Here is a 27,156-nt window from a genome sequence, read left to right as displayed (position 1 = left end):
CTCTTCGTCTTCTATCAACAAATCCGTTATAAACCCCTTACCTTATTAAATATTCCCTCTTGTTTCTTCTTTTATAGACTCATCATCGATAAGAAAGAACGTAAATTACGGAAAGGTAACGGGTACCACATGGATATAGTGGTAGTGTGCTTAATGAACGTCGGCTGTGGTTTAATGGGCGCCCCGTGGTGTTGCGCTGCCTCGGTTCGATCGCTGACACACGTCTCAGCGGTGACGGTTATGTCTCGCACTCACGCTCCCGGAGATAAACCGCACATCGTCGAAGTGAAGGAGCAACGAGTGAGCGCCCTATTAGTCGCCGTGTTGATCGGCATAAGCGTGTTGATGGCGCCGCTTCTACGACGCGTACCAATGTCCGTCCTTCTGGGGGTGTTTCTCTACATGGGTATCTCCTCGACGAACGGTGTTCAACTGTTCGATCGTGTGAAATTGTTTTTCATGCCTGTGAAACACCATGGCACGGCTAATTACGTTCGGCGCGTACAAACGTACAAGATGCACATCTTCACCCTCGTACAAATTCTGTGCCTGGCTATACTGTGGATCGTGAAAAGTACCAGAGCGGCCTTGGCGCTTCCGTTCTTCCTGATTCTCATGATACCTCTACGAGCTCAGATGAGGCATTTTTTTACCGCCGCAGAGCTAAGGGCACTCGACAGCAAAGGATCGGAACACGAGAGTACCGAGGACGAGCCAGATTTCTACGAGGAAGCTCCGTTACCTGGTTAGATAGTGCCTTATTCGACTTGTCCAACAAATACTTCCCCTCTTTCCTCCTCTATCCCCACGCCCGCATCGTTTTCTTCTTCTCCCTTTTGTCCAAAGGATTCGTGCTTTCTGTTACTTCCAATTCCTGTCACGTATCAGAGCGACTCTGAATACTATCGCGAATTCTTGAAAAAAAAAAGAGTCTATTTTCGTGAAAGAGCAAATATGTATGTATACCAATGAATTAAGAGAGGAACGTAGATAAGAGATAAATAAGAGGGTTCTGATTCCCAACGGTGGTGTTAACTCGTTAAATTCGTAAAGATTATTTTGTACTACAAAATTTGTAAATAATCGAGAGTGATGTGAACAAGATGAAACGAAAAGATGTGTTATCACGCCTGCGTCGGATATGTGTAGGTACTTGAACAACTAAATTTTATCAAATCACAACCATCGAGAATTATTGCTTAAGTTGGATACGAACTAATTAGAATTGGTATAGTTTGTTGTCGAAGAAAGTTCATTTATTATGGAGTAGAAAATAAAATGCAAGCGATATTCGATACCTACATACTATCTAACATAATCGTAGTGGAAACTTCAATATTCGTTTCATCTTCTTTTCGACTTGGTGGGAAAAAAGGTGCCTCTGAATGCCTCTACAGGAAGGTGATGAACGACTCGTTGCTCAGGAACATTTAAGCGTAAAGGCACGAGATACGAGAGTGCCAAATCAAAAGATCATAAATTACAAAATGGTGCTGGTCCGTCTATGCAGAGCTAACGTAGACGAATGAAAACTAAATCTTTTATAAGGAAATGTTCGAATAGTTGTCATTAGTTGCTCTCATCGACCGATATTAAAAGTCTTACATTACAATTTGTTTAGGACCGTATCTCGTTAGCACGACGTGCGAAGAATTACAATCATTTAGCAATATCCGTTAAATATGTGCTCCAATATTAATCACTATTCCTAGATGAAAATAATATTTTATAAATAACTTAAAAACGAACTTGAATGTTACAAACGTAAATAATGACAGATTTCATTATATTTCGACTATATGTACTTAAACGTCAAATTTATTGTTCTGCCAATTACAAATCGATTCTTTTCCCGTGGAAAATTTTCTTTCGAGAAAATCTTTCCATAAATATGTAGTTTCTTAGACAGTAGAAGTTATATTCGTATGCCATTGGCAACACTTTAAGTCAATCCCTCGTATTATAAATAAGATTAAAAATGCGGCAGTAGATTTTTACGCAATAAAAAATATTTATACATTTGTCTGTATTGCATGATTAGTTCTATTATAATTCTTTTTTTACTATATTTTTGAATGATAATGTCGTACGACATTGAAAATTTTTAATATCTTTTTCATATTCCTTGTTCGCTGAATATATTTGATTCTAAAAATAGCATAAATTTATTTAAGCAAACAAAGAACAACTCCAAACACACATCTAGAGAAACATCGTGTAACATTGTTAGATTCATGAAAAGAATATTTTGATTAGTAAGGTAGGGTTAAAAGAGCTCTACATATTTCTGAAAAAGCTTAAATCGATTTTAAGCCATATTTACATATTTCAAGCAGAGTTTATTTAAATTTGTCGTCGTATATTTATTTAAAAATAATATATAAGCAAAATTAACATTGACGAGACCTAACTGCGTCAGTGGTAAAGTCTTTAAACATTTGTCTTTACGTATGTATTTTATTTCATAAATGATCAGTATTGGCAATTATTTTGTGGTGATTGTTAATTTTACAATAATAGTTGATGTTGCAAATGTATAATTTCTAAACTTTAAACAAGACCAAGCTATAATAATAATAATAATGATAATAATAATAATAATGTCATCGTATGTTGAATACATGCAATAAAAAGAAATCACTAAAATTAATATTTTAGATGCTGTTATAAAAAAAAGAAAGACATTCTATTTTAATCGGTTAAAATATTTTGCTAATCCGCTGAAGTACTTTATTAAATAACACTCAGACCTAATCTTAATATTTCCATAAGGAAAAAAATATATATAATCGCATTACTTATTATTTGTTTATACAAAAGTACGAAAGCTACGAATCAACAATAACATTGCGCTGCATAATTGTGATAGAGGGCCAGAATTGTAAAAACACACGGTAGTAGTACTTACGAGCATGTACTATTAGCATGAAATAACACAGAATTTCATTAGATATGTCTAGACATTAACATGTTATTATATACATACTACTGATATTACCTATATTAAAAGATTATCATGATAAGTATGAATTGTTATGAATTCATAAAAGAATTGTAAATAATCTAGTTGTCATACAGTATTAAAAAGTAATAATTAGTAATAGGCTCCTATTAGATGGTTTATGCCTTATATTAGAAAACAGACAAATAAAAGATCTTATTTCCCCTTCATTTTGTAGCCTTTTAAACTTGCGTCCTTACATTTCAAATTCAATTTTGTAATCATTATGATACTACGTTATTCCTATACTAACATGTCTATTCATTGTCACTTGATTGTTGTTTATTCTCTTAATGTTTACTTAAAGTTCATGACACATTGGAAACAAAAAATATATATTTTTGTTACTGTGTTCTCAAGTATCAAGAAACTAGGCGAATATATGTTATTGTAATGTACAAAATGGCTTCACCTCAAAAGTTAGCAATGAAATTTTGTAACATATCACCCCAGATATTAAAAAACGTGGATGGAAGGTAATACAATACTAAAGTTAACATAGTACTTAAATTCACATGTTTAAAGAAAACATTTCATGTTGCATTATCATAGAACTTTGCTAAGTCCAAAGACTCCTATAAAAGAGACATATAGAAAAGGTATTGAGAAGAGAAATCAACTGTCTCCTTTTAATATCGATACTCCCAATAGGCAAAAAATATTGAAAAATGGTCTACCCGCTAGAACTGGTACATGTCTAGGAAGTGGAGGATTTGGCACTGTGTATAAAGCATTGTATAAAGGTAAAATATGTCTTTAGTATTTTTCTCTAATTAATTATTATCAGAATTAAATATACTTGAATACTAAATACTTGATAGGTGATCAAGTTGCAGCTAAAGTGATGCAAACAGAAAAATGTTCCAATACATTAAAAGGTGAAGAACATGCTTCTTTGTTAAGACATTCTAATATCGTAAAAGTGCTAATGATAGAACAAGGTGCTTCTCTATCTTTAATAACAATGGAGTTATGTGGTACTACTTTACAAGAATATATAGAGGAAACGGTCTTAACTAAAACCAAAAGAATTTGTATATTAAAGGAAATAACTTGTGCTTTGCAATTTTGCCACAATGCTGGTGTCATTCATGCAGATGTCAAGCCTAAAAATATATTACTGTCTGCAGACGGTCAACCAAAGCTTACAGATTTTGGTAGTTCCGTATTAATAGAAGAGTCAAATGGAATTAATAAATTTCACGTATGTTTCTACTGTATAATCATTTATGTCGTTTATTAAGAAAAAGATCTTTTTTCTTAGGGTACACCAGGATATGCTGCTCCGGAAGTAATAAAAGAAAATAAACTGACTCCTGCAGCAGATATTTACTCTTTAGGCATTGTAGCTTGGCAAATGTTATTTAGAAAACTGCCATTTGCTGGATTACACAGTCATACGATTATTTATCTTTCTGTGAAGGGACATCGCCCAGCAGATGATAATATTAATGATGAATTTCAAGGTGTCTATAAAACATTGTATAGACAAATGTGGTCACAAAATGCTACTGATAGAATTACAACCAACGAAGTAATAAGCAAGATCGATATGCTACTTTGTTCTTAATATTTATTTGAATTATTATTCTTAATCGACAGATATTTTTAATATTCTGTAGTAGTATGTGTAAATTACAGATCAAATTTTTATTGTACAAAATATACCAGAGAAAGTTATTTTTTTTTACGTGTCAGGCATTTCTCCACCAGGTACAAGCTGCAAAAAAAATGGTTTGTTATATAAAACTAGCAAACTGATAAATAGTTTTAATAATAATTGTATTCAAGAAGGTATTTTAAATTGTTAAAAGTACAAAAATATATTAACCATTGTGATATTGCTTCCGTTAAGCAGTATTTGATCAAGTTTGGTGACTCTTCGTCCCTCGGGTGTTGCTTCGCTTTCTGTCACGTCTTCGAGCAGCATATTTACAAAATCATCAAAACCTAACAAGGTGCCGACAATTTCTTTATCGTTTTTCATAATAATATGTATCCGAGAACCGATACATTTGTCAACTAATTCTGAAAATTAATGAAAATTAATTATTCATACTATGATAACCAAAACAAAAAAGTGAGGTTAAAAATAAATTTGTAAACAAGGCGCATCTTACCTAAAGGCAATAATGTTGATGGATTTGTACTGACAGAACTCGTCATAATGTGAAAGCGTTAGTGAGATATAAGATAATTAAAAATAAAAATAACAGCACAAGTTATTTTTTATTTCATCGGGAAATAGCGGGAATAAGATAATACCTGAAAACACCACCGAGGTGCCATCTATGCTATAAGCAACAATACAATCAATGTTCCAAAATCTAGAACATGCGTAGGCGTAGGCAAATAATATCTGTTAATCGTAATAAGAAAATGATAGTCTTATATGTATACTATTTTTGATTTAGTTAGAGTTTTTGCGATTATCTACCACCAAAATATTCCATCACACATCCTGAATGAATTTTTCACTTTTCGAATTTTCCTAAATTTTGAATTTAGTGTCAACTTGTCAACTTGTAAGTAGGTAAGTAAAACCGTATTGTACTCTACGTAATATTTTTTGTTTTAACGGTATTGATCTCGTAAAAGCACAAACAGATAGCAACGTTTACTCCACCTTTAGATTATTTCGATATTTGTACGATATTTTGTATTTGATGTAGTTTTTACGAGTTTCTACGTTCATAGATCGCCCTACCGTGAAACCACTGTTTACGGTGGGGACTCTTCTGTCCGTGCAAGTGCCAGAGATTTCCTCTCTGTAAGTACCAATTGCTAACGCTTGTTCTAGGAAATACATATATAGGGAAATTACATGCATAACTTTGCCAACCATGGAAGTCGGTAAAGCAACATCAAAATTTTGGACGTTGACCGAAGTATTGTAACCTGTATAACTTTTAATAAGTTTGATAATCGCAATCATGATGAACATTCATAGTATTATGTTGTTACAGTATTGTTTGTACAAATGATTCAACGATTCAACAATCTCATGCTTTATTTTCATCGCAGTGTAACATATTATGTTTCACGAGACAATGCAAAGCATACGTAATATTTAAACAGAGACTAACCTCCCTTTCGATAAGGCCACATTATATGCAAAATTGCGAGGAAACGAAGAAATAGAACGTGTAAAACAATTGAAAACACTAGATGTCATGTCGTAGTCATTTCAATGGCTTTAATGAAACTGCGCGACATTTTTGAAAAAAATGATCTTCCTGGAAGAAAATCAAAGGGAGAAGGTTGAAGGATTGTATCTGTGACTCGTCATGTGACCAGTTTTCATCGGAGGGACGTTTATTGGTCAATGTCAGCGTCAGCGTATATCCCCGACGAACGCGCAAGAGCGCAGGTATATCCTTTCTCGTATGCCCCTTCTTTACGAAAGGACAAAGCGGCTTCGTCAGTTCCCGTTACGGCAGACTTTGCTTGGGGCTCGTGAAAGAAAGGCGGGACGACGGAAAAATCTACGAATGAGCACACAGTGTGCGGAAGGATCGTGTGAAATAAACTTGTTATTGTGCAAAGTGGACGCTCCCAGGTACTTGTGTGCATCGTGTTTACCGCGCATGGTCCGTCCAGAAGAACCACCCTTCTTTTTCTAACTACTTTAATTACAAAGAGCAGAATAATCGCCGTGTGCTCCATGTCTGGTGTTTTTTAAAAGATACGGTACAACAATATTCATAGAATCGAGAAAAAATGGCGGCTTGAATCTGTTCGATGATTAGATTCGTGGATTGTTTCGTGACCGACAGATCTTTGCGCGATCGTCGAAACGTGGATTCGTCCATGACGAGGATACGTCCTGTTGATCCTGTTAATGGTATCTCGACGTGATACCTGATAAATCGTAGGAACACGGTCGAATGAAAATCGATCGAAGGAAGAGACGAAACCGAAAAAGTGGCGCGATCGGTGATACGTTCGGTAATACGCGTACCAACGTGCGAATATACGTAACGGATAGTTGACGCAAAAGTCCGTTACCCTCAGTGGTATTTGATGCTTGGCTGACGTGCGCGTGTTCATACTGGAGATCGAGAAAGTGTGTAGCGGCGTTTTAACGTTAGACGAGCGTTATCATTTGCTTCGACGATTATGCTATCCTCTTGTGCAAAGATTGTAAAAAGAAACGTCGAAGAGAAATCACTTGGTGTGAAAGATCGTGCGATGAACTAGAACGCAAAGAAGGCGATAGGAATTCTGGTCCGCCGCGAACGAAGAAGGAATCGGAGGACGTGCGCTCTCGTGGAAGTGGAAGAGGAGCGCGCCAAGTGGAAGGAGCAACGGAGCAACGGTGGTGAAACAGGAGCGAAAGAGAGAAAATGTCTCGGAGATGAAAATCGGTGGATCGCGGTTCTCTAGGGAGTCGACTAAAAGGTAGTAAGAGGAGGCCAGTCCGGATTTGAGTAGCGAAGACTAGATCGTGGTCGGTTCCTTCGGGCTGTTTAGGTCGTTGTGGCAACGAGAACGAAGGAAAAGAGGACGACCGCGTCTAACCGGGTCGCGGTCGTGGAAAAATCGAGTGTGCTACGGTGATTCGGTGGAAGGATGACGACAACCACTGGAAGATACGGTGCTATGGAAATGAGACATTCCAGGAGCGAGGATTTACTCGGTGTGATCTCCGGCTCGCGATCTCCGAGTCCAAACGTGCCTCTGCCTAGTACCGCCTCCGAGGACGACCTTATCGCGGCCAGCGCCCTCCACGAGGCCACTGACTCCACCATAAAACCACCGTGTCCCTTGTTGTCCTCGAGGGTTGCCGGACCGGCGGGTTTTCCAGCGGATCGTATCGATCCAGAGGATTCCATCCGAGATATCGTCACTGAAAACGATCTCTACAGGTTCGTATACGTTTCTCCTTTTCTTTCTTTGATCCTTTATTCTGTGCAATTAGATCGGGTAAGGTTGCTGGTCGCTATCGTGCGTGACAATTTATATTAATGCAGAGCTAGCTTCCTGCTAGAACATTCTTTGTTTCGTTTACGTAACTTGAAATAAAAAGAAACGTTTCAGAATGATTCGATCGATAGTCGACGAGGCAACTTCTTTCCGAGGTTCCTTCCCAAGCAAATTTTTCTTTGAACACTTTCTGTATTTTGATATCGCTTTTCTCACCGGTGCGGTGTTTGCACTTTTTTTTTTCTTTTTCTTTCTTTTATTTTTCATCAGTCGATACCTTTATGCCGCACGTATTGATACGTTTCGTGAACATCGATCTCTCGACTTTACCTATTGACGTAGCACGCTATATATTTAAGTCAGTGATATCATCGATTTTTATCTTTAAGCTATTGGTTTTTGTCGAAAGTCATAAATAAACGATCCGGTATCGGACGCATGTTTTTAGCTTGCTATCTTTTCCTCAAACGAGTCTCTTCGATTCCTACTTTCCTCGATCGAAAGATAGAGGTCGTGTACGACCGAGTACTCGAACCGTATAATAAGCGCGCCGATAAAAGCGATCTAAATGGAGGAAACCAAGAATTCCAATGAAATACTCATGTACCGGCTTCTCGATAATTTACGACCCGAGGAGCTCGTTTCGAAGCTGATATTACTAGATTTGCAAGTGCCGCGGGCGCGAGATCCGGGATTACGGGATATGTATGTTAACTATAAACGTAGACGAGTTTTACGAGATTTCCTATGCTTCGCAACGATGCCTAAAACGTTAAATGCGTAACGTCCGTATTCATGTTAACGCCGATGTTCGACCCCAGCAGGCTATAAAATTATTGCTCTGTTTATCGGTAGACGGGAGAGAGTTTAAAACTTGAAAAAAGATATGTAGCCGCGCGATTCAATTTCTTTTTCGATAATTAATCGCACAGATTTCTACATCGTTAGTAATTTTCCACTATCCGTAATTAATACGCTTTTGTCGAATTCTCGAAACACGGAATTACCGATTTAATTTGGTTGAATATTTTCGATTTCAATCTTTGGAAGAATTAGTTAAGGTAAGATTAAGACGAGTTAAAAGCGGTTAGCTGTTTTCACGACAGAAACGATTAAAGCCACATCTCTTTGCGAATAATCAAAATACTGATAAACATTCTCGAGAATTTTGCCGACGTGCTTTTACGAAAGGCGGTGACGACGAATTTGTTCGATTTATCACGAACAGCATAAATCTTAAATCGTTGATCGGAACGCGTACACGTAAAGGCGCGCGGAAGAGGAAAAATCGTTTCCGGTTCGCATCGTCGCGTCGCGTCGCGTCGCGTCGCATGTAGTTCAATTTAGTCGATGACGTCGAATCATTGACAAACTATTCGAGCTAACTGATTCGTAGACGCGCATACGCAGCAGACACGCAACGTGTTTAAAAACGGAAAGCGAGGAGCGTTTCATTTTTAATGAAGAAGGAGCGGCTTCCGTAGAATAGCGCGAGACGGTCTCAATGAAAACGGCTTCGAAGGAAATTACGAACGACTCCGGAGTGGAGCCAGCGGGCGTCCACTTAAAACGCGATTTAATCAATGCAATTAATCAGCTCGCCTCGGTTTCAACAACTTCAGTAATTTTGTCTGTAATTAGAGAGATAGCCGCGCTTCTTTTACCCTCGTTACTTACAAGACAAACTGTGATGATTAATCATAAGCGCGAACATGAATTCTTTTTTTCTTTTCCGTTAGGTATTTCTTTTTTTATCGCTCGGAAAGAAATTTATTCTCTCGAAAGATGCTTGGAAACAGATACCGAATATTTCACGCGCAATGCACGTTCAATGGTAAAAATACGAATCGTGAATAGGTTAAAAATAACTTTCATTTTTGGCAACGCGACGCCCCATGCTAACCTCCTATCACAGTCGTCATTTGCATATGCTACAGAATATATATTCACGCATTAAACGATTCGCATATGTACTAAAACAGTACTGTCAGCCATTATGATTTTAAACTTTGGCATGTCTCATCGATATCTGATCGATGATTTAACCTCTCAAATAACGATACAATTTTAGTACTAATATTAACGTGTAATATCGCATAAAATTCACACGTATTTTTTTTAAAGAGCTGTCAGCCATTATGATTTTAAACTTTGGCATGTCTCATCGATATCTGGTCGATAACACCTAACCTCTCAAATAACGATATAATTTTAATAGTGATATTAACGTGTAATATCGCAGAAAATTCACACGTATTTTTATTAGAGAGGCTTCCTCATCGAGTTGACAACATTGAAGGAAAAAACACGAGTTCCAGTTCTACCGGTATCGTTTCGATCAGCTAAATATACGTAGGTATCGGAATCGACGATCAACGAGTTCTCCGATGCGTAACCGTTGACTCGTGCCCCTCCGATGTCGAGCGCCATCGGTTGGCTCTTCAGTCATTGTGTAGAAAAGAACAGAGCTAAAGATAGCGATATATTTGAGAGCAGTTTCTCCGTTTTCGTTATCCTTCCATTGTGTATCATCCACGTCAACCGAAATACATACGTACGTATGTATTACAATAAAAATAGGATCGAGTCCCGGAGAAGCGAATAAAGTAAAAGCATTCGCTTTCTAATTCCATTTTCCTCGAACTTTTGCAAACTCATTTTTCTCCACCTCTTCAATTTCCCATCGATAAAACGATTGCGTCATTATATTGTAAATGTACCAATTAAGATATATAAGTCACAGCGACCAACTTAAGAAATTAATCCGTGGTCTGCAAAGGGGTAACCTTGTCACTTGCGAAATAAAGAAGCGCGGTGTGAGGTTGTCTTTATTTAGATTTTCGAGATATCCAACAGCGATCGTTATATACAGACGAATTGCTTGGAAATTCTGCTCGTTAACTTCGAGATTAACGAAAAGAAGCATTGGAATCCGGTTTCTTCTTTTTTCTTTCTTTTCTTTTTTTTTTTTTTTTTTTTTTTTTTTTTTGGCAAGATTTATTGATATCACGGTATTTGCTTGTTTATTCGTGAAAACGTAGCTAGCTAACTAGTATGTACGTGGTTATTTAATTCGTTACAGAATACGTACATACCGTGAAAATGTACTGTACCATTTAGAGTTTAGTGTATTTTAAAGGAACGAGGCTAGCTTCTAGGTCTTAGCGGGTAACGGTCGGAAAATAATTCCGCCTAGCTGTTGTGTTTCTCTCGCTGAGTTGGCTAGCGTTAATACCAATTCCATATAGATTTTTACGGTTAAATAATTAACCATGCGTAATTAAACTGTTAAACGGCGGAGTTTAATTTCAAAAATCTCTTACGCGTTGCGTAGTTAAACGCAGGGAAAATGTTCCTATCATCAATTTTTGCGAAGAAATTCATTGTTGAAAAAGACATCGCTATTAATAATTTAAAAATTGCCAAAAAATAATAAAGTAAAGTACACGAATGGGGATACATTGGAGAAAATAATCAACTCAATTTAGAAAAAGCGTACAGATCATAACCGATATATCAAAGAGAATAATCAAATGATTTTTCTTCTATAAAATACAGAGCAAGTTTGCCGAAGGTATAAAGGAAACATATCACTAAATGTCCTTTGTATTACTTTTCACCGAAATTTTCAGTTCTTACAGTAAATGGTAATTTTTTATTTCACACGACGAGTATACACGTCAACCGCACCGAAATAAGGTTCTAGATTGACGCGTATACTCGTCGAACGCAGTTAACCGGTTAAGTTAGTCGTTCCACATAGACGATTGGAATAGTTGCAATTAACAAATCGTTGGAAATTAAACGGCACGAATGTAGTTCGTTACAGAGCTGCGTTAACGTTTAACGTCGTTATCATTTATTTATTAATTCCATTCTTATATTTTATTTTTATTGACAAAAGGGAAGTACGAATTATTTGAGAATAAATCTTTTTACCAATGTCGTGACGATAGTACGATGTTTCGTTCTGCTTGCTTCATAAACAAATTTCACCAGTGTTTCCGAAAAGACACGTTTCTTCGCTTTCTTTCGCTAACGCTCATCGCGAAGTAGAGTAGATATTCGATCTCCTAGCAAAAAACACACACCGCTCGAGGCAAAAAAAGAAAAGAAACGAGCATAACACGCCCTTTTGTGGTTACTGCACCATTTTTGGCCGCGACGATACACATCGTCGTTAACCCTTTCACTGGAATACTTGGCTTAGAAAGTCGCTGGAAAATCGTTATTATGCAAACTATTCGAAGCGCTGCTCGTGATAAACGGTAGCCTAATTCGTACGCCAATTTCTCCATCGACGAATGACCCGATTTACGAGCGACTCAATCCGAAAATTTTTTATTGTCCCAACTTTACCGCGTCGCTTCTCTTACTTGCGTGTTATGCAACACACGTGTACTCGCCAACAATACGTGCAATTTCCTTCGTACTTGTCGGCGAAACGCGCCGAATGTCGCCACGCGAATACGCGTCCAGATTTCTCGCTTCTTTTTGTGAGCTGCGTATCGATGAAAGTATCCATTTGAATAGACGTGTGGCACATTGGGCTGTGAGCCAAATTTGCAACTGTATGGTAGCCTCGAGTTGCAAGATGTATCGAGATCCTAAATTAAAACGTCTTGTAATATCCATCGATGGACGAGACAGAGACTCGTACAGCAAGCAGTGTTCTTTGTAATGGCCACTGATCTTTTCGATAAGAACTGAACCAAGATTTGCTATGTCATTGTGACGAGAGAAGGAAAAGAGAGAAGAATAGAAAAGGAAGGGAAAGTGTGTTTCGTCCGGAACAGCTAAGCGAATGCTTTCCAGAATTATGTTTTTCCACGTATATCTCTGTGCTGATACTCGTAGAAAAATCACCATGTATTTCATGGGTTCCTCGGTCCTAATATTCCCTTAATATTAACACATTGTTAACCGGTCACGAGCTAACTCGTGTTTTCATGGCCAAACGTTACCGACTGGCCACGAGTAAACTCGTGATGCACTTTTTTTTCGCATCAGCGTCAGACCACGTCTTAGAAACAATAATCACTGGCAGAAAAACAAATCCGACTATAACGTGTAGAGTATGCTCTTCAAAATGAAAACGCAGCGGAACTAGATATATTTGCAAAAGTTGTTGTGTACCATTACACGTAGGTGATTGTTACACTGTTTATCATACGAAAACGAAATATTAAAAATTGAATAATAAATAAAATTTATTAAAGTTTATTTATATTGTTTAACTTCCACATCCAATTACGAAATAACAGCCAGTGACATGAAATAAATTCTTAGTAAAATTACCGGTCAACGATGTGTTAAGGCAATCAGATAGATGGTTACGGAATTTGCAGTAATTAATGCGTAGAGCGTGTGGATCAAAACCTGAAATCTATAAAAATTCTGCTAACCGAATATGTGAAAGGTACACGGGAAAATATTTTTATAACCTGGTGGCATTTCGCGTTAACACGTCGAATAGCATGGGGGTCACCGATGACCTCAATGAGATAAATTCATTAATGATGATTATACACCGTAACATACTTCTTGTAGGTAATATTTCAACATATTTCATATGTATCGCTTAATAAAAAATTCATCGTGGCGCCACAGTCAAACCTTGTAAAACTGGCGTGGCATTCAACGTGTTAAACATCCGTCGTCGTAAGGTTCACAGAAAAACGTATTACGATCGGTATATTACAGGAGAATTTTATTTAATTTTTACGCCTATGACCGGTACAAGCGCTAAGGTGTCTTGAACTGTGTGTCAACTATTCCTTGGCCTTTAACTAGTTAGCTGTTGTAACCTCTTTGAAAAGTGTGTACCTAAAATGTGTCATGAAAAGTAAGCAATGACGAATATATTTGTCAGACATAGTGTGGCTGTTATAATATGGAATTGTTGTAACCCGTGTCTGACAAATATATTCGTCATTGCTTACTTTTCATGACACATTTTAAGTACACACTTTTCAAAGAGGTTACATCAGCTAACTAGTTAAAGGCCAAGGAACAGTTGGCACACAGTTCAAAACACCTTAGCGCTTGTACCGGTCATAGGCGTAAAAATTAAATAAAATTCTCCTGTAATATACAACTTAATTTCATATTATAACGAAATGACTGTTTTATTTTTCATTTTATTATCGATAGGGCTCGTCATCAACACGAAATATTGCCATTTCTTCGTGACGAGTATATTCGTCAAAGACGGCTAACTGGTTGATACTACGGTCCACGCGAATTGAGCTCAAAGAGGCTTAAATCCGGGAACAAATTGACGATACAAATGTTTTTGCATAATGCGATTCGAAACGATATTTAAAAGAAAATAAGCAACTTTGAAACAATTTTCACTTCGATGTTCCATAAACAAAATATCGATTAGACGGAAAAACACAACTTTTTCTCACATTTCGTTTTACGTCCCAGAAACTATCTGTAAGATTGTAGAAGTTTCAGTAGAAAGTTATGGCTAATAAAGTTTATTATCTGTAAAATGAGATCTGTTACGTTATGATAAGCATAATCGTTAGCTTGTAAATTAGTAACAAACGCGAAGAAATCCGTTTTTCTTCAATCGTTTACATCTCTAATCAAAATTGTCAATACAATGGTATGATCGTACAGTCTCACACTTTAAATAATATTCAACAATGAAACAGATGTTACCAATCGTTTCCTTTTTTTTAGTAATCCAAATTAAAAAAAAAGAATGTCTTTCTAAACGCTATAGTTGCCAAGATAATGTGACTTTTTCCATAAGTTACAATTTTCAGCTTCGCAAACGTTCTTCTGCCCTTTATGGGCATCCGATCGAAAATGACCCACATGTAACGTAAATAATAAACTGTAAACAGACTTATTTCATTTCTTGATATTTAATAGTTTAGCGTTGCTGATTTTTTTGGAAAAAAGACCTGTCTTGGAAATGATTGGTGCCAGAGAAACGCTTTTTTTTTAAATTACGTAAAATGACTGCAGAAATCGGTAGAACAAGTTCCACTATGATATACTGAAAAATGCAAAAGTTGTATTTTAGCGTTTGAATGACTACATTTTTGTTTACTTACATATCAAAATATAGATCTTCCTATATAGCTCATAAGCTCGGAGAATAAGAGAAATAAGCTTTTTATTCCAAATAAAAGCCTTAGTATGACTTAGTATTGTCTTAGCATGATTTGTTTGTCATGACCTGCCATAAATCTAAGGAATCACCATAAACCGACACTTTTCAACTTAACCTCTATTCATATAAGTATCTTCGGTTCGTGGGTAGTCTTTAAAACAGTCCTTAGGTTTATTCCACGTTCTTCCAAATTACGGAGAAACCGAATGTTTGTTTAATTAAAAAGTAAATTTTTCCTATAAACAAGGACACCCATAAACCACGTTGACAGAGGACCTCCATATCATACCTTCAGTCATTAACGTAGATTATGACCAATGAGCATTACGGATTGTTAAACTCACTTTCTGACGAAAGTGGGAACTATGAATTCGAGTCCTTCGTTCAAAGTGTACACCCACACTGAGCTTTCTTCCGTAATAACACAAGACGGGTCTTCACTGTTCCTACGTCAACTCAACCTTAGTTCGTTAACACCGGTGCGATTTACAAGAGAGTTCAAGGAACAGAAATCAAGTCATCAAACACGAAAGGAGTCTCGGGTTGTACTCATTCGTAGTTTGTCATTCCATACATAACATTCATTTTTCAGAATTCTCTCACAGTATACTTAGCCACAATCGCGAATTTCGTTGGTTCTGGCTTAACAAGGAGAAACGAACTACCGTTCCACGATTCTACCAACGAAACCAAGAATCATCGAAAACAACGTTCCCTCAGTGTGTGTTATCTTTGACATTTGATATTCGGACTTTCGACCGATGGACGACTATCGCAACGATCGAATCGTCTTACCGAATATCCTGGAGACTGACGCATAGTTCAACTGCTAAACTGAATCTGACTCAGTTCAGCAGCTGAATCTGAACTTTTGTCCTCGGTATCTTTTGAAGCTGTGTGAGTTTGAAATGCAGAAGCGAAGATAATCGGTGGCTCGTATTGCGATCGGTACCTTCGACACCCGGCTAGAATTACATTGCGATATTTCATTTTCACACGACGCTGGAGATTCGGCCCGGAAAGGCGTGACGGGCGGATTTTTGAAGAGCAGAGTAGAGGCTGACTGCTGGCTGGTTGGCAGGCAACCCGGAAGATAAGCAAAGATCGTTGTTGGATCTCAAAGCGGGAGCACCGCGCGTCTCGAGCAATCGTGAAAGCGAAAGTCTCGGAGAGAATGGACGAGCCGTTACACGGCAGTGCGAGTGTCAGTGAGTGAACCAGTCGAAGATAAAAAGAACCGGAGAGAGGAAGTTTCGGTGGAGGGCAACAGATTCGCAGCGATCAATAAGAAGAGAGAACGAGAGAGAGAGAGAAATCGATTGGCGAAGCAACTGCAAGCAACTCGACGAGCGCATCGGGTCGCATCAGACCCGACCGGGCCACGCCATGACTGAAAGGTCGGCTTCCTGCTCGCTAACTTCTCGATGTCGTCGCGAGTATCGCTCGTTACACGTGCAACCTTCGCGTGGGACCCGAGCACGCTTCCGGTTTCCAAACGGCAGATCTCTAACGAGAGATCTCGTCGACGACGAACTCAATCCGCTGCGATTGATAGGCCAATAAGATTGTTGCGCGTTCGGTGATACTGAAACGAGGCTGTCTGTCTCAGAATCGTTGTTTTGCCTGTGAATTATGTCGGCTCTTAATCTTAATAGAATCAGGCTTGCTGGGTGAAACATCTGAAACGTAGAGTTTCCTTTGATACGAATAAATGGGAATAAAATCGCGGACAGATGTCACGCGATTGTATCATACGGCTAGCATTTTTCCACGAGATTTTTCTATCTTCTTCCATTTGTTGTAAACTTACTTTCACTCGCGTCATTGTTCTCGAAATATGATGAAAAATGACGTACTCGAGATAGTAGATATTTAATATACTATTTGCTTTCAGGTTCGTGCTGTTCAAGCGTCACTACGATAAATACGTTGCTTTGGCGGCGAAATATGAGGAAGCCAAAGGTGTCGCCTACTACTTGGAAGAACGTTATCACGAGGTGAAGGTACGTCGGATAAGCATTTTTAATTAATCGAATCTTATCAAATGCAGATTCAGCCGATGATAAACGATAGGAATCATCGTGTTATTGTAATTCGAAAAAATAGACAAGTTTGCTATTCTACACGATACGATCGTAGATGGATGTAACAGAAAACGATATATATCTAGGTCGGTTTATTGGAGTAGTTGGCGAATCTAACTAACGCATAGTACATTAAATATCGGATACGCGGAACCGGTAACCGATGAAACGTAACGAAGCCAAAGAAACGCCGTCGATCGTTTTCCCTATCGCGTAAAGAACGTACGTAGCATATATGCGTCAGAGTTTCATAGATTCGATTTGAGTTCGCGCTACTTATCTTAATCTCGACAATTATGGAACTCTAAAAAAAATCTGCCGTAACCTTCGCTTTTTCCTAATTCTGTAGAAATCTATATCTCGATGAAAATAAAAATGGTTTCGCATGATAACGGGCTGCTATCGCGACGTGAGCTTTGAGAGCCTCTGGCATAAGCAACGCGTACGTATAATTAATTCTCGAGACGGTTGCAACAAAGATCAGAATCCTTCCGCGATCTTGTTAGACTGTGCTCGATGGTATCTGTGGCCCCAGGCAGCTTGTACCGCGAGTGAAATCAACTTGCTCTCGCCTGTTGCAATATTATCCGTAAAAATGCGCGAGAGAAAACGGTCTCCTTGCACTATGCAGCTTATTTAGTATTTGCAAAAATGTATCGATAGATGTCACTGTCGCCGCTTGCCGGATGAGAAACATTTCGAGCGAGAAACCACTCGTTTCCTGTTCCTCTCGCGAATTCCTGCGTTCATAGAAATTCTACTTCCCGACAAATATCTTGGTCCGCGATGACTGTTCAAATTCCTTTTCTTTCTCTTTTTTTTTCTTTTTCCTGTCTTTGGAACGGTCGAATATTCCTGACAAAAAAAGTTCTTGCGTATGATTGTCGTGATCTGAAAAAACCGTACGCGGTACAGCTCGACGCGTTCCATTCTTTACACGTTCTCAATCCTGTTTGAATAGCCGATGCCAGTCAGTCAGTCACTGTAACCGTAGACCTTGACAGGCAGGATTTCCCATGCCGAGTGTCCGTTTGGCGTTCGTTTATAGCTCTCGCACGCTCTTTGCCCTTTTCGAAGAAATTTGACGGCAGCTCTGCGACGAAACTTTCTCGCGGGAACAATCGGGAAACGGAAGGGGGCAAATGGGGCGTTCCATCTTCGTGCGTACAACGTTTTGTCTAATCACGTGCTCCGGTTTCGCGTTCCTCGAAATATCGACATGCAATTAACCGTCGCCTACAACTTTAACTGGCACGCCAAGGTTTAATTCGACTGTTGAGATTTGACCTCGATCGAAGGAAAAATAAGCGGAATGTAGGTTTCGTCCGACTAAATATGTACCTGCGATTAAATCGTTTCTAGAAGAAGTTGCGAAGAAACGATAAACTGAACCAGCGTAGCGTGATTTTTCCGTGACCGGCTGTAGAATCCAACCAGTCTGTAATATCGGGCAGGAAACAAAGATAGGAAAGAAAGTAAAAGGAAAAGACGAATCCGCGAAGCCTTTGGAGAAAAGAGGTCTAGAAAAGAGCGGAGGCGTCGTGTCGCGTCCATAGACGCAGAGCAGGATAGCCGGAGGAAGGCCATGTAAGTAGTACTTAGGTCGATTTCACCCGTGGGCACTGGTTTCCCCTTGGCCTTCCAGTGGATGCGCGTCAACTTGTATGTCTGCTTATGCACTGGCCGCCAGAGAAAATTGACCGTGGTGAACCGTACAGTGGCAAAACCGCAGAGACAAAGCCGAGCAACGACGAGCGAATGGCAAAAAGTTCGCCGTGGAGAAGAAACGGTTACATTTCGTTACTCCGCTTTTCCCTCTGCGGTTTCGTATCTTGTCTTTCAACTCGTTCCTGCAGCGCCCCTCGTCTTCCTTCCTCTTGACTTTCTTCGCTTTCTTTCCAGTCAGTTTTTTCCGTAGCCTCTCTTTTCGTACCTTTCCTCGTTTAGTTTCGTTGCAGTGGAAGCCGCGAAACGGCCTGCCCCGAGCTAAGCTGGCTCGTACTACCGTTCATCAACCTCGTACCATCGACAGTCTAGTTTGGCCGCCTAAGCTGACCTACAATGTGGCATCTAGCGCGATGCTAGATGCGACTCAGTCGAAGGAGGGAGGTGCGGCCGAGGCGGCATTATCGGCCGGATCACGTCATACCGCCGGCTCAGTTACCGATCTTCCACTCGACTCGACCAGCAACGTCGAAACGTTCAATGACGAACTGGTCGTTCGTATGCGAAGCAACACAGACGATCGATGATTTACGACTCAGTCGCACTTACGCAATCGGCTAAACGGCGAGAATAGATTTGCCACGCGTAGCAACGCAACGTAACGCATAGTCTAAGTACCGTGTTCGATCTATAAATAGCGTTTCTTTCGATAGTACCCTTGATACACGAACGTCATTTCAGTCGTATTTTAGCGGCAAACACGTCTTATCGAACTAATGTACGCTTTCGATATCCATACATCCTACCCCGAGCACGGTAGATTCGAATCTGGAGCTGCAAAATTGGTTCCGTAATAAATACCGATGGTGTTTGCATGTAGTCGTTGGGCAGGCGCAACGGAGGCACCCAAAAGCGGCGACCGTGAAATCAGATGCAGTACTGGAAGCATTCGGTTGCATTCTCTTTTTTAATTAGAATTATTATCTCCGTTAACGCTTGCCTGCGGACTCGTTCGCCTTATCGGTTGACAACCACTGCTACACGAATGTACCTCGTTGGTATTGTTCTCCGATCTATCTACGTTAGTTGTACAGACTCGAAAACAATCGTGACTCAGTCGGTAAAAAGATGTAACTCGAAAGATAAGAGTTATCGAGATAACTTATCGAGTAAATATTAACAAATGATTTCTTGAATGAGCCGACCTTAATCAAAGGAAGTTGAATTCGAATTGCTGTTGAAACGAATCGGAAAGATCGGATTACGATAGAAACTCGTCTAATACAAAATTGCCTGGTTGTTTCAGGCTGAAAGGGACAAGTTAGAAGAGACTCGACGGTCGTTGGAGAAGCGACTGGAGGGTTGCGAAGCAGAACTCCGAGGCAAAGAGGACGAGCTGTTCCTGCAACTGGAACGAAGCCTTCGTCTGGAGGAAGAGGTGGAGAGAGCTAAAACCGAACGCGACAGTTGCATAGCTACTAAGGATCAGCTGGAGAAGCAACGGGAAGTAGCTTTGCGCCGTCTGCAGATGCAACTGGCGCAAAACGAGATTACTAGGCAAACTCTTGAACGAGCTCGCCAGGACGTTGTCAAACAGGCTACTATTATTCGTGCCGAACGTGATGCTCTTGAGAGAGAGGTGATGATAATTTGAGCAACAATATCTGTTTCGATGAAGACGATCAATGCTATAATGTCATAATGTGTATATTCTGTGTCTCTAGAATGAAGTTTTAAAAGAGAAGCTGCGTATAGAACAGGGAGAATTGGGAGAGGAAAGGCGTAGACGAGAGGAAGGTGTCGCAGCGCTGACTCGAGAAACGATTACGTTGAGACACGCCGCGAGACATCTTCGTGCAGCGACTCTACACGCTACGTCTTGCCGCCGTCGACGACGGTGTTCCGTTTGTTTATACGCGAGGCGCACTTTTGCCGAGATCGATGATTATCGCGACGAGTAAGTAGATCGAACCTAGAAGAAACACGAGTATCTATAAACAGACCAGTCCCGATAGTCGATAACGAAGAAAGAATTTTTACCTTTACACTTATCAAGTTTCCAAATGTTTCAGTGGAAATCTTTTCAAGTGCCTTCAAGCGCCGCTGCAGGATCTACGTACCTGGTTGCGACCTAGCACAACGTCCGCGACGTCGATGTCGCATGGACAGAGGACCAGTTCACCGTTGGCCGATCGAGAAATAAGTTTCATCGACGATTCCAGCGTCGACAGTAGCCCCGGTGGAAGCAATGCTAGCAGCAGCAGTACCACCAGTAGTAACAGCGCGTCCGACGATGAAGCATATCCGAGTACTCCTGTTGCTGAAATATCGCTTTCATCGGCTAACTCGAGCGCTCCAGCTACGGCTAGAGCCTTTTCATCCGATTCAGGGTTCGTCTTGATATTTCACCAAGTTCGTGTACCTTCTAATTACATAAGAAGTAGCGAAACATAATTCGCAATAAATTTTCACGTTGTTTAGATTTTCTTCGGAAATCGGAGATCGAAGATCACGATGTTATGAAAATGGGGGTAGTAGCACCAGCAGTAGCAGTGGCAAAAGCAGGAAAATTAGCGAGTCCCTTAGTTGCAGCGAACCGGACGAACAGAGAACGACAGGATTTAGTCGATCGAGGTGGACCTCCTCGTTTCGCAAGTTACTTGGACGAAAACCAAAGACCAAGCCCCCCACGCCTGACTGCTCTTCGTGAAAAGGCCAAGACTGAGAAGCACGTTATCGTGCTTCAAACACGTAGTGCGAAATCACCGTGAAATTTAGTGCTCCCTCCCTTTTTCAGCTCCGTCATTGATCTATCGAGATTGTTCGCTTGATCGGTAAAACATTCCAAACGAATTTGTTTACTATTAAAGAAACAATTCGATACTGCCAGCATATTGATAGTAATACAATCCTGGATTTCTTCCTAGTAATAACATCGAATTAAAGACCACAGATTTCGAGTTATATCGATATAGAAACTTATCCTCGCAAGTGATCGTTACGGTCATTTTACTAGTAGTTCACTTTCTTATATCTAATACACCTTGGCTGAAGTTTCGGCTGTTAATACTCGTCACACTATGTAGGAATTGAAATTTCAACGGTTATTATTGCGAACGATCGATCAAATTCGACTAAAGCGTACGATATTAGACAAAAGAACTCTGTTTACGATTATTGGAGTTGGGTCTGAAATTTCTAGGCATTTTGTTTTTTATTGGATTGTGAGTAAAATAATGTTATTCATGACGCATTTTATCATCCTTACATTGTTATTGTTAGGGCGATTGTTGTTCTGCTAGTCAAAGAATATATATATATACATATATATATACATATATAACATACGTATATCTAAATCGATCGGTCGCAATTTTATTTGTTAGTTCGTAGAATTACAGATGTTCAAATCTGCAACTCACTTTAGTATCCAATGAAATTTTCAAGATGTTTGTAGCAAAACATCACTTGTGAAATTAAATATGTTTTTGTATACAATAATACATCAAAACCAAAAAGCCAATGTTCGCTTGGATAACGAGATTCTTTTACAGGCTATTGTGTAATGTATACATGATAGGAACATTTGAATGAATTAGATTGGAATCGATAATACGTAAATGCATCCGATAATATATCATTAATAATCGATTATCAAACACGTAACAACTTCGTATTCAGGGTAATAACAAATTCTCTTAGAAATTTAATTTTAGTTATTAAACGAATAATTCATTAGCAATTATTACTGAATTTCTTCCTAAATTTTGCTTGTATGAATTTATCACATATTCTGTATATATTTTCTATATGCTATTTATGAATTTCAATTAATAGTTTTTTTATGAATTCACGGAATAAGTAAGATTAGTTCTCTGATTCATTGTTACGTTAATGCAAAAATCGTTGAAGTTTATGACAAATTAAAAAATGCTAATTCAATGGAAAAACAATAAATGAATCAGTGCTTTCCAGGAAGATATTTATAGCCAGTTTAAAATTTTATAGTTTATCACACAAATTCTTAAATTTTTGCATCAACTAACAAATCAATGATTTTAATTGATTTGATTATGTTTAAATTTTTACCAACGATAGATAAAGTTGTTTGTTAACCAAAAACGATTATATGTTAAATAAATAAGAAACCAAAATAGAAAAATTTTAAGGATTATCTGTTTAATGAATTAACTGCAAAGATATATTTTCTTGTGTATTTTTTCACTACCCGATTTTTTCTACAATCTTTTTCGTTTTTTGCGAAATAAAAATATAAATTAGTAAACCGGAAAGTAGTATATCTTTTTTTTTGTCATGTATTTTTAAAGTGAATTGAAGTATCTTATTTATCATTCTGATAAAGCTATAGATAAGTTACGTATCTCTTGACGTTTTTCGTAGAATCTCCCACCTTTACTGTTCTGATAGGTAATATGTATGTGAATTTAATGGCTATGAATGTTAACTTGAACCTCAGTAGTTGGATGTCAACGTTATATATCGATCATCGATCAGTGATAAATTGGGCGTATATCAATAGTTGCAAGAGGTAAGTACGTGTGTACATAATTAGAAATGAATTAGCATAACTACACGCTCTTAGTTTAGCGATAAATGAAACATTCGTCACAAAAAAATCAATATCCTAAGAGTATGAATATTTATAAAACGTTGGAGTGATCGTTTCATCGTGATGTATGATTTAGTGTAATTTTATTACACCAAATATATAATATCGATCGGTCGGTAATTTAATTTTTTGGTGATTTAATTAACCAGTACATTGGTTCAATTTTATTACATTTGTTTATAACATATAGTGAGGACGATTATATAGAAACTCGTTTTCGTAATTAATTATTTAATCAATGCCTTATGGCATGTAATTTGTATAGCAATTCTACAAATAAATTGCTAGAAATCGTGTTTAATATGTTTTCCCAGTTGATTTAATCGATTTCGATATTTAGAAATTTCTCCAAGTTTGATAATCCTTTTTTTTTTTTTTTTTTTTTTTTTTTAGTATGACACGTATACAATGAAATAAAATAATTACTCGCATTCTAGTCACTGCAACTCATTCGGTAATAACTTGCGCAACATTAGATTATGGTTACGAAACCTTTTGTATTTGCTGTAGAACTATTACAATATAAATTGTTGCGTCATTAAACAATCCTTAGAAGTATTCTTTAAGTAATTCCAACGAGAAAATAAAAAACCACTATATAGTAAATATTTTTCTGTTTATCAGGCACGTTATATTATATTAAGTATATATTTATTTTTATATTATATATCTAATTTTAAATTATTATATTATATTACATTAATTCCTCCAACATCAATACGGTCAGATATATAAGAAACATAATATTAAAATATCAAATGTTCTCATACGACATATCTGATTTCATATAAAAATTCTCAACCTGATTAGATACAAGGATAACTGATAGTGTTTTTTATAATTAATAAAGTTAACTCTAACATATACTATTAAAGAATTAGTTCTAGTCAATTCACATCAATTTCCTGAATAACAACTAAAAGAAAATGAATTTTTATGATTGATGCAATGTTTTTCAGATAAGAATTAAAATATTGTCATGGAAAAAGGTGTAACAATGTCGCCACCACCACCACCACCACCACCTGGTTTTATCCCACCACCACCACCATCTCATTTTGTCCCACCACCGTCATATGAGCAACCACAATTAAGTACGTAAAAATATATAAGTACTTAAATGATAAGATCATGCAATAACTTTCATTATTAGATAGCATCAGTAGGTAGCCTGGAAGCCAAGAAAATAAAAATATGCATAAAGTGATTTAATGACTAAAATTTAGAAATGTTTGACTATTTATGTATACGTTAATACCGCTGCAACTACCACCCTGATATGGGAATTGCGGTTTACCAGTAACAAAATGTACCAAAATTTGTTAGGACAATTTGCTAGTTATTTTTATAACTAGCTTTATTTTTATAATTGTTATTATAAAATAAATCTTGATTGTTATATGAATATCAGTGATTATTATTGAATATTGTTTTTCAAGAACATAATTTTACAGATCCCATTATCATAACCACTTCAAATTTTGGTCCTGAACAACAGCATGTAATATGTCCTTCTTGTCATGCAAATGTGATCACAATGATTGAAAGGGAAGCAAACATGAAAACTCACCTCTTCGCATTAGGACTATTTCTTTTAGGGTAATTATAAATTATGATTTACCATTGATTTTTGAAAAAAAACAAGATTTAATTATATTTATAATTATTTTTAGATGCTGGTGTTGTATTCCTTGCCCTTACTGCATGGATAGTTGTTTGGTAACGAAACATTATTGTCCTTCTTGTAGATCGTATTTAGGACAAAGTAATAATTAATTCTACGGTAACATTATTAAAACCATTTCCTTATATATATATATATATATATATATATATATATATATATATATGTAATATACTATATATTATTCTGACTTTTTATAAGGCATAAACAATATTTTGCACATTTATTCTATACAATTACTTTCTTTTTAAAGTGTTCATAATCTTGAAAATAATCTTGACCAAAAAACATAGATTTTTTACATAAGATTGTAGACACTTATTCCAACTTAAGTTAATTGGTTAACATAATTTAATTTTAATGATTAAAAATTTGAAGTTGTCGATATAATTTATAGAAAGATAACCTTTAAATCAATTTTGTAATTGCATTAGTATCTCGTTTTATACTTCTTAGCACTCAATTGTAAATTTAAACACTATTTTAAATATGACTGCTAAACAAGTATAGATGTTCATTTTAATATTATAAATATACTATATATATTATATATATAAACTAGTATTCTAAAATTTATATTATAAATATGAAAATTTTTTTAAATGTAAGATCTAGAATTGTAAATTAAAAATGACTATACTACTACCATCAATAATAAGTTTTGTATTAATGTACTGAAACCTTTTTATTATTTAATTAGATACATTTTTGTATAAGTCTGATTTATTGTTTTTCAATCAATCTTATGTATAAAAAATTTTTGATGTATAGCCAGATTGAAGCACATGAAAGAATAAGTATTGCAATAAATATTTTTATTGAAGATTTCACATGTCTTATTCATATACCAAGTTTTCTGACCAAGATGTCCAATCAATAACTTCCTTTTCTTCTCCAAACCAGAGCTTAATCTCTCTATTGGCTGATTCAACAGAGTCGGAGCCATGAATAACATTGCGTCCAACGTGGATACAATAATCACCACGAATTGTTCCAGGTGAAGAATCAGCTGGATTCGTTTGTCCTAACATAACACGGCCAGTTTTTACTATGTTTAAACCTTCCCACACCTGAAAAGCAATTGTTAAATTTAATTAACATACATATAATATCTTTTAATTGTATTATACAAAAAACAACTATATACCATTGGCACAACTGGTCCTGAGCTCATGTATTTAATTAAACCTGGGAAAAATGGTTTGGATACCAAATCTGCATAATGTTTCTTTAATAACTCCTCATTTGGCTAAAAAAAAAAAGGAAACTTTAATAATAACATAATTTTAATACAAATAACGAAATCTATTGCACATCAATGGTATATAAAACAAATATAATCCTACAAGACTCGTAAACTAGTATTTCTGCTAATTATCTTGACACAAGATAATATAATGTCAGAGATTAGTAATGAAGGTCACGACAATTATCATTTATTGTACAATCGATAAAATACGATAAGTACTTACGAAATGAAAATTTTTAATCACGTGGTTGTTAGGAACTAAAAAATGCACATTTTTTCTGGAGTGAATCGGGTACGTAAGCATATGTAGGGGAACTTACCTGTATCATTTTCATCGCTACAAGTTTAAAACCTCTGTCTTCAAAACGTTGAATTATTTTACCAATGAGTCCACGTTGAACACCATCGGGTTTTACCATAAGGAAGGTACGTTCCTTATTTCCTGCCATTATTAATCTACAAAATAAACGAAGTAAAACCAATACAGAGCACAAAACCATATAACGCCGGTACCAGCACCGGAAGAATGAGAACGAAGGAGAGAATCAGGTCTTCAGTTATTCGAATTCTTTCAATGTGGTGGGGAAGCCATTCTCGAACTCTTACCGTACGGCGCTCGTGTATCATCGTTCAGGAGTGGTAACAGTAATTTCTGCTCAATGTTTTAGTTACTCTTAATCTTTTATAATATTTCTGTGAAATAAACATATTATTTCTAGCTTCAAATATTTTTATTTTAAACTATACTATAATTAATGAAATAGGATGTAATTTAAAACGATAAT

The 27,156-nt window shown here is 37.1% G+C and overlaps 6 protein-coding genes across 14 annotated transcripts in view; 4 read left to right on the top strand and 2 right to left on the bottom strand.

Moving 5' to 3' along the window:
* Window positions 1-3,171, top strand: part of LOC132916699 (band 3 anion transport protein) — a 43,762-nt gene extending 40,591 nt beyond the window's left edge. For all 7 annotated transcript variants that reach the window (XM_060976928.1, XM_060976931.1, XM_060976930.1 and 4 more), the window contains one exon: window positions 78-3,171. In XM_060976928.1, coding sequence (XP_060832911.1) covers window positions 78-750 — 673 coding nt within the window. In that variant the 3' untranslated portion in view covers window positions 751-3,171. The remainder of the gene's footprint in view (window positions 1-77) is intronic.
* A 140-nt stretch (window positions 3,172-3,311) lies between these two features.
* On the top strand, window positions 3,312-4,681 carry LOC132916709 (serine/threonine-protein kinase mos). The gene is made up of 4 exons (XM_060976977.1): window positions 3,312-3,477; window positions 3,554-3,744; window positions 3,823-4,205; window positions 4,266-4,681. The coding sequence occupies exons 1-4, from the start codon at window positions 3,395-3,397 to the stop codon at window positions 4,569-4,571; spliced, it is 963 nt and encodes a 320-aa protein (XP_060832960.1). The 5' UTR covers window positions 3,312-3,394; the 3' UTR covers window positions 4,572-4,681.
* LOC132916719 (U6 snRNA-associated Sm-like protein LSm5) lies at window positions 4,558-5,263 on the bottom strand. The gene is made up of 3 exons (XM_060976998.1): window positions 5,122-5,263; window positions 4,833-5,029; window positions 4,558-4,721 (listed from the first exon to the last, which is right to left on the bottom strand). The coding sequence occupies exons 1-3, from the start codon at window positions 5,165-5,167 to the stop codon at window positions 4,689-4,691; spliced, it is 276 nt and encodes a 91-aa protein (XP_060832981.1). The 5' UTR covers window positions 5,168-5,263; the 3' UTR covers window positions 4,558-4,688.
* A 560-nt stretch (window positions 5,264-5,823) lies between these two features.
* Window positions 5,824-23,010, top strand: LOC132916706 (myosin-7B-like). 3 transcript variants are annotated; one of them, XM_060976970.1, is made up of 6 exons: window positions 5,824-7,869; window positions 16,954-17,062; window positions 20,115-20,447; window positions 20,533-20,765; window positions 20,881-21,220; window positions 21,290-21,467. In XM_060976970.1, the coding sequence occupies exons 1-6, from the start codon at window positions 7,574-7,576 to the stop codon at window positions 21,329-21,331; spliced, it is 1,353 nt and encodes a 450-aa protein (XP_060832953.1). In that variant the 5' UTR covers window positions 5,824-7,573; the 3' UTR covers window positions 21,332-21,467. The 3 variants fall into 3 exon arrangements, with proteins under 3 accessions (XP_060832953.1, XP_060832951.1, XP_060832954.1); XM_060976968.1 differs by having other exon boundaries at window positions 5,828-7,869; window positions 20,881-21,198; window positions 21,290-23,010; XM_060976971.1 differs by lacking the exon at window positions 5,824-7,869 and adding an exon at window positions 16,142-16,456 and having other exon boundaries at window positions 20,881-21,198; window positions 21,290-23,010.
* Window positions 23,011-23,212: 202 nt separating this feature from the next.
* Window positions 23,213-25,627, top strand: LOC132916718 (lipopolysaccharide-induced tumor necrosis factor-alpha factor-like). Its single transcript, XM_060976996.1, has 5 exons — window positions 23,213-23,357; window positions 24,398-24,532; window positions 24,893-25,037; window positions 25,112-25,258; window positions 25,289-25,627. The coding sequence occupies exons 2-4, from the start codon at window positions 24,418-24,420 to the stop codon at window positions 25,212-25,214; spliced, it is 363 nt and encodes a 120-aa protein (XP_060832979.1). The 5' UTR covers window positions 23,213-23,357; window positions 24,398-24,417; the 3' UTR covers window positions 25,215-25,258; window positions 25,289-25,627.
* Window positions 25,628-25,916: 289 nt separating this feature from the next.
* On the bottom strand, window positions 25,917-26,968 carry LOC132916717 (nucleoside diphosphate kinase). The gene is made up of 3 exons (XM_060976995.1): window positions 26,692-26,968; window positions 26,270-26,371; window positions 25,917-26,192 (listed from the first exon to the last, which is right to left on the bottom strand). The coding sequence occupies exons 1-3, from the start codon at window positions 26,869-26,871 to the stop codon at window positions 25,959-25,961; spliced, it is 516 nt and encodes a 171-aa protein (XP_060832978.1). The 5' UTR covers window positions 26,872-26,968; the 3' UTR covers window positions 25,917-25,958.
* Between the last annotated feature and the right edge of the window lie 188 nt (window positions 26,969-27,156).

Source organism: Bombus pascuorum, chromosome 2, assembly GCF_905332965.1.
Source record: "Bombus pascuorum chromosome 2, iyBomPasc1.1, whole genome shotgun sequence".
In the NCBI taxonomy this organism is placed as follows: Eukaryota; Metazoa; Arthropoda; class Insecta; order Hymenoptera; family Apidae; genus Bombus; species Bombus pascuorum.
This window is presented reverse-complemented; position numbering and strand designations above follow the sequence as displayed.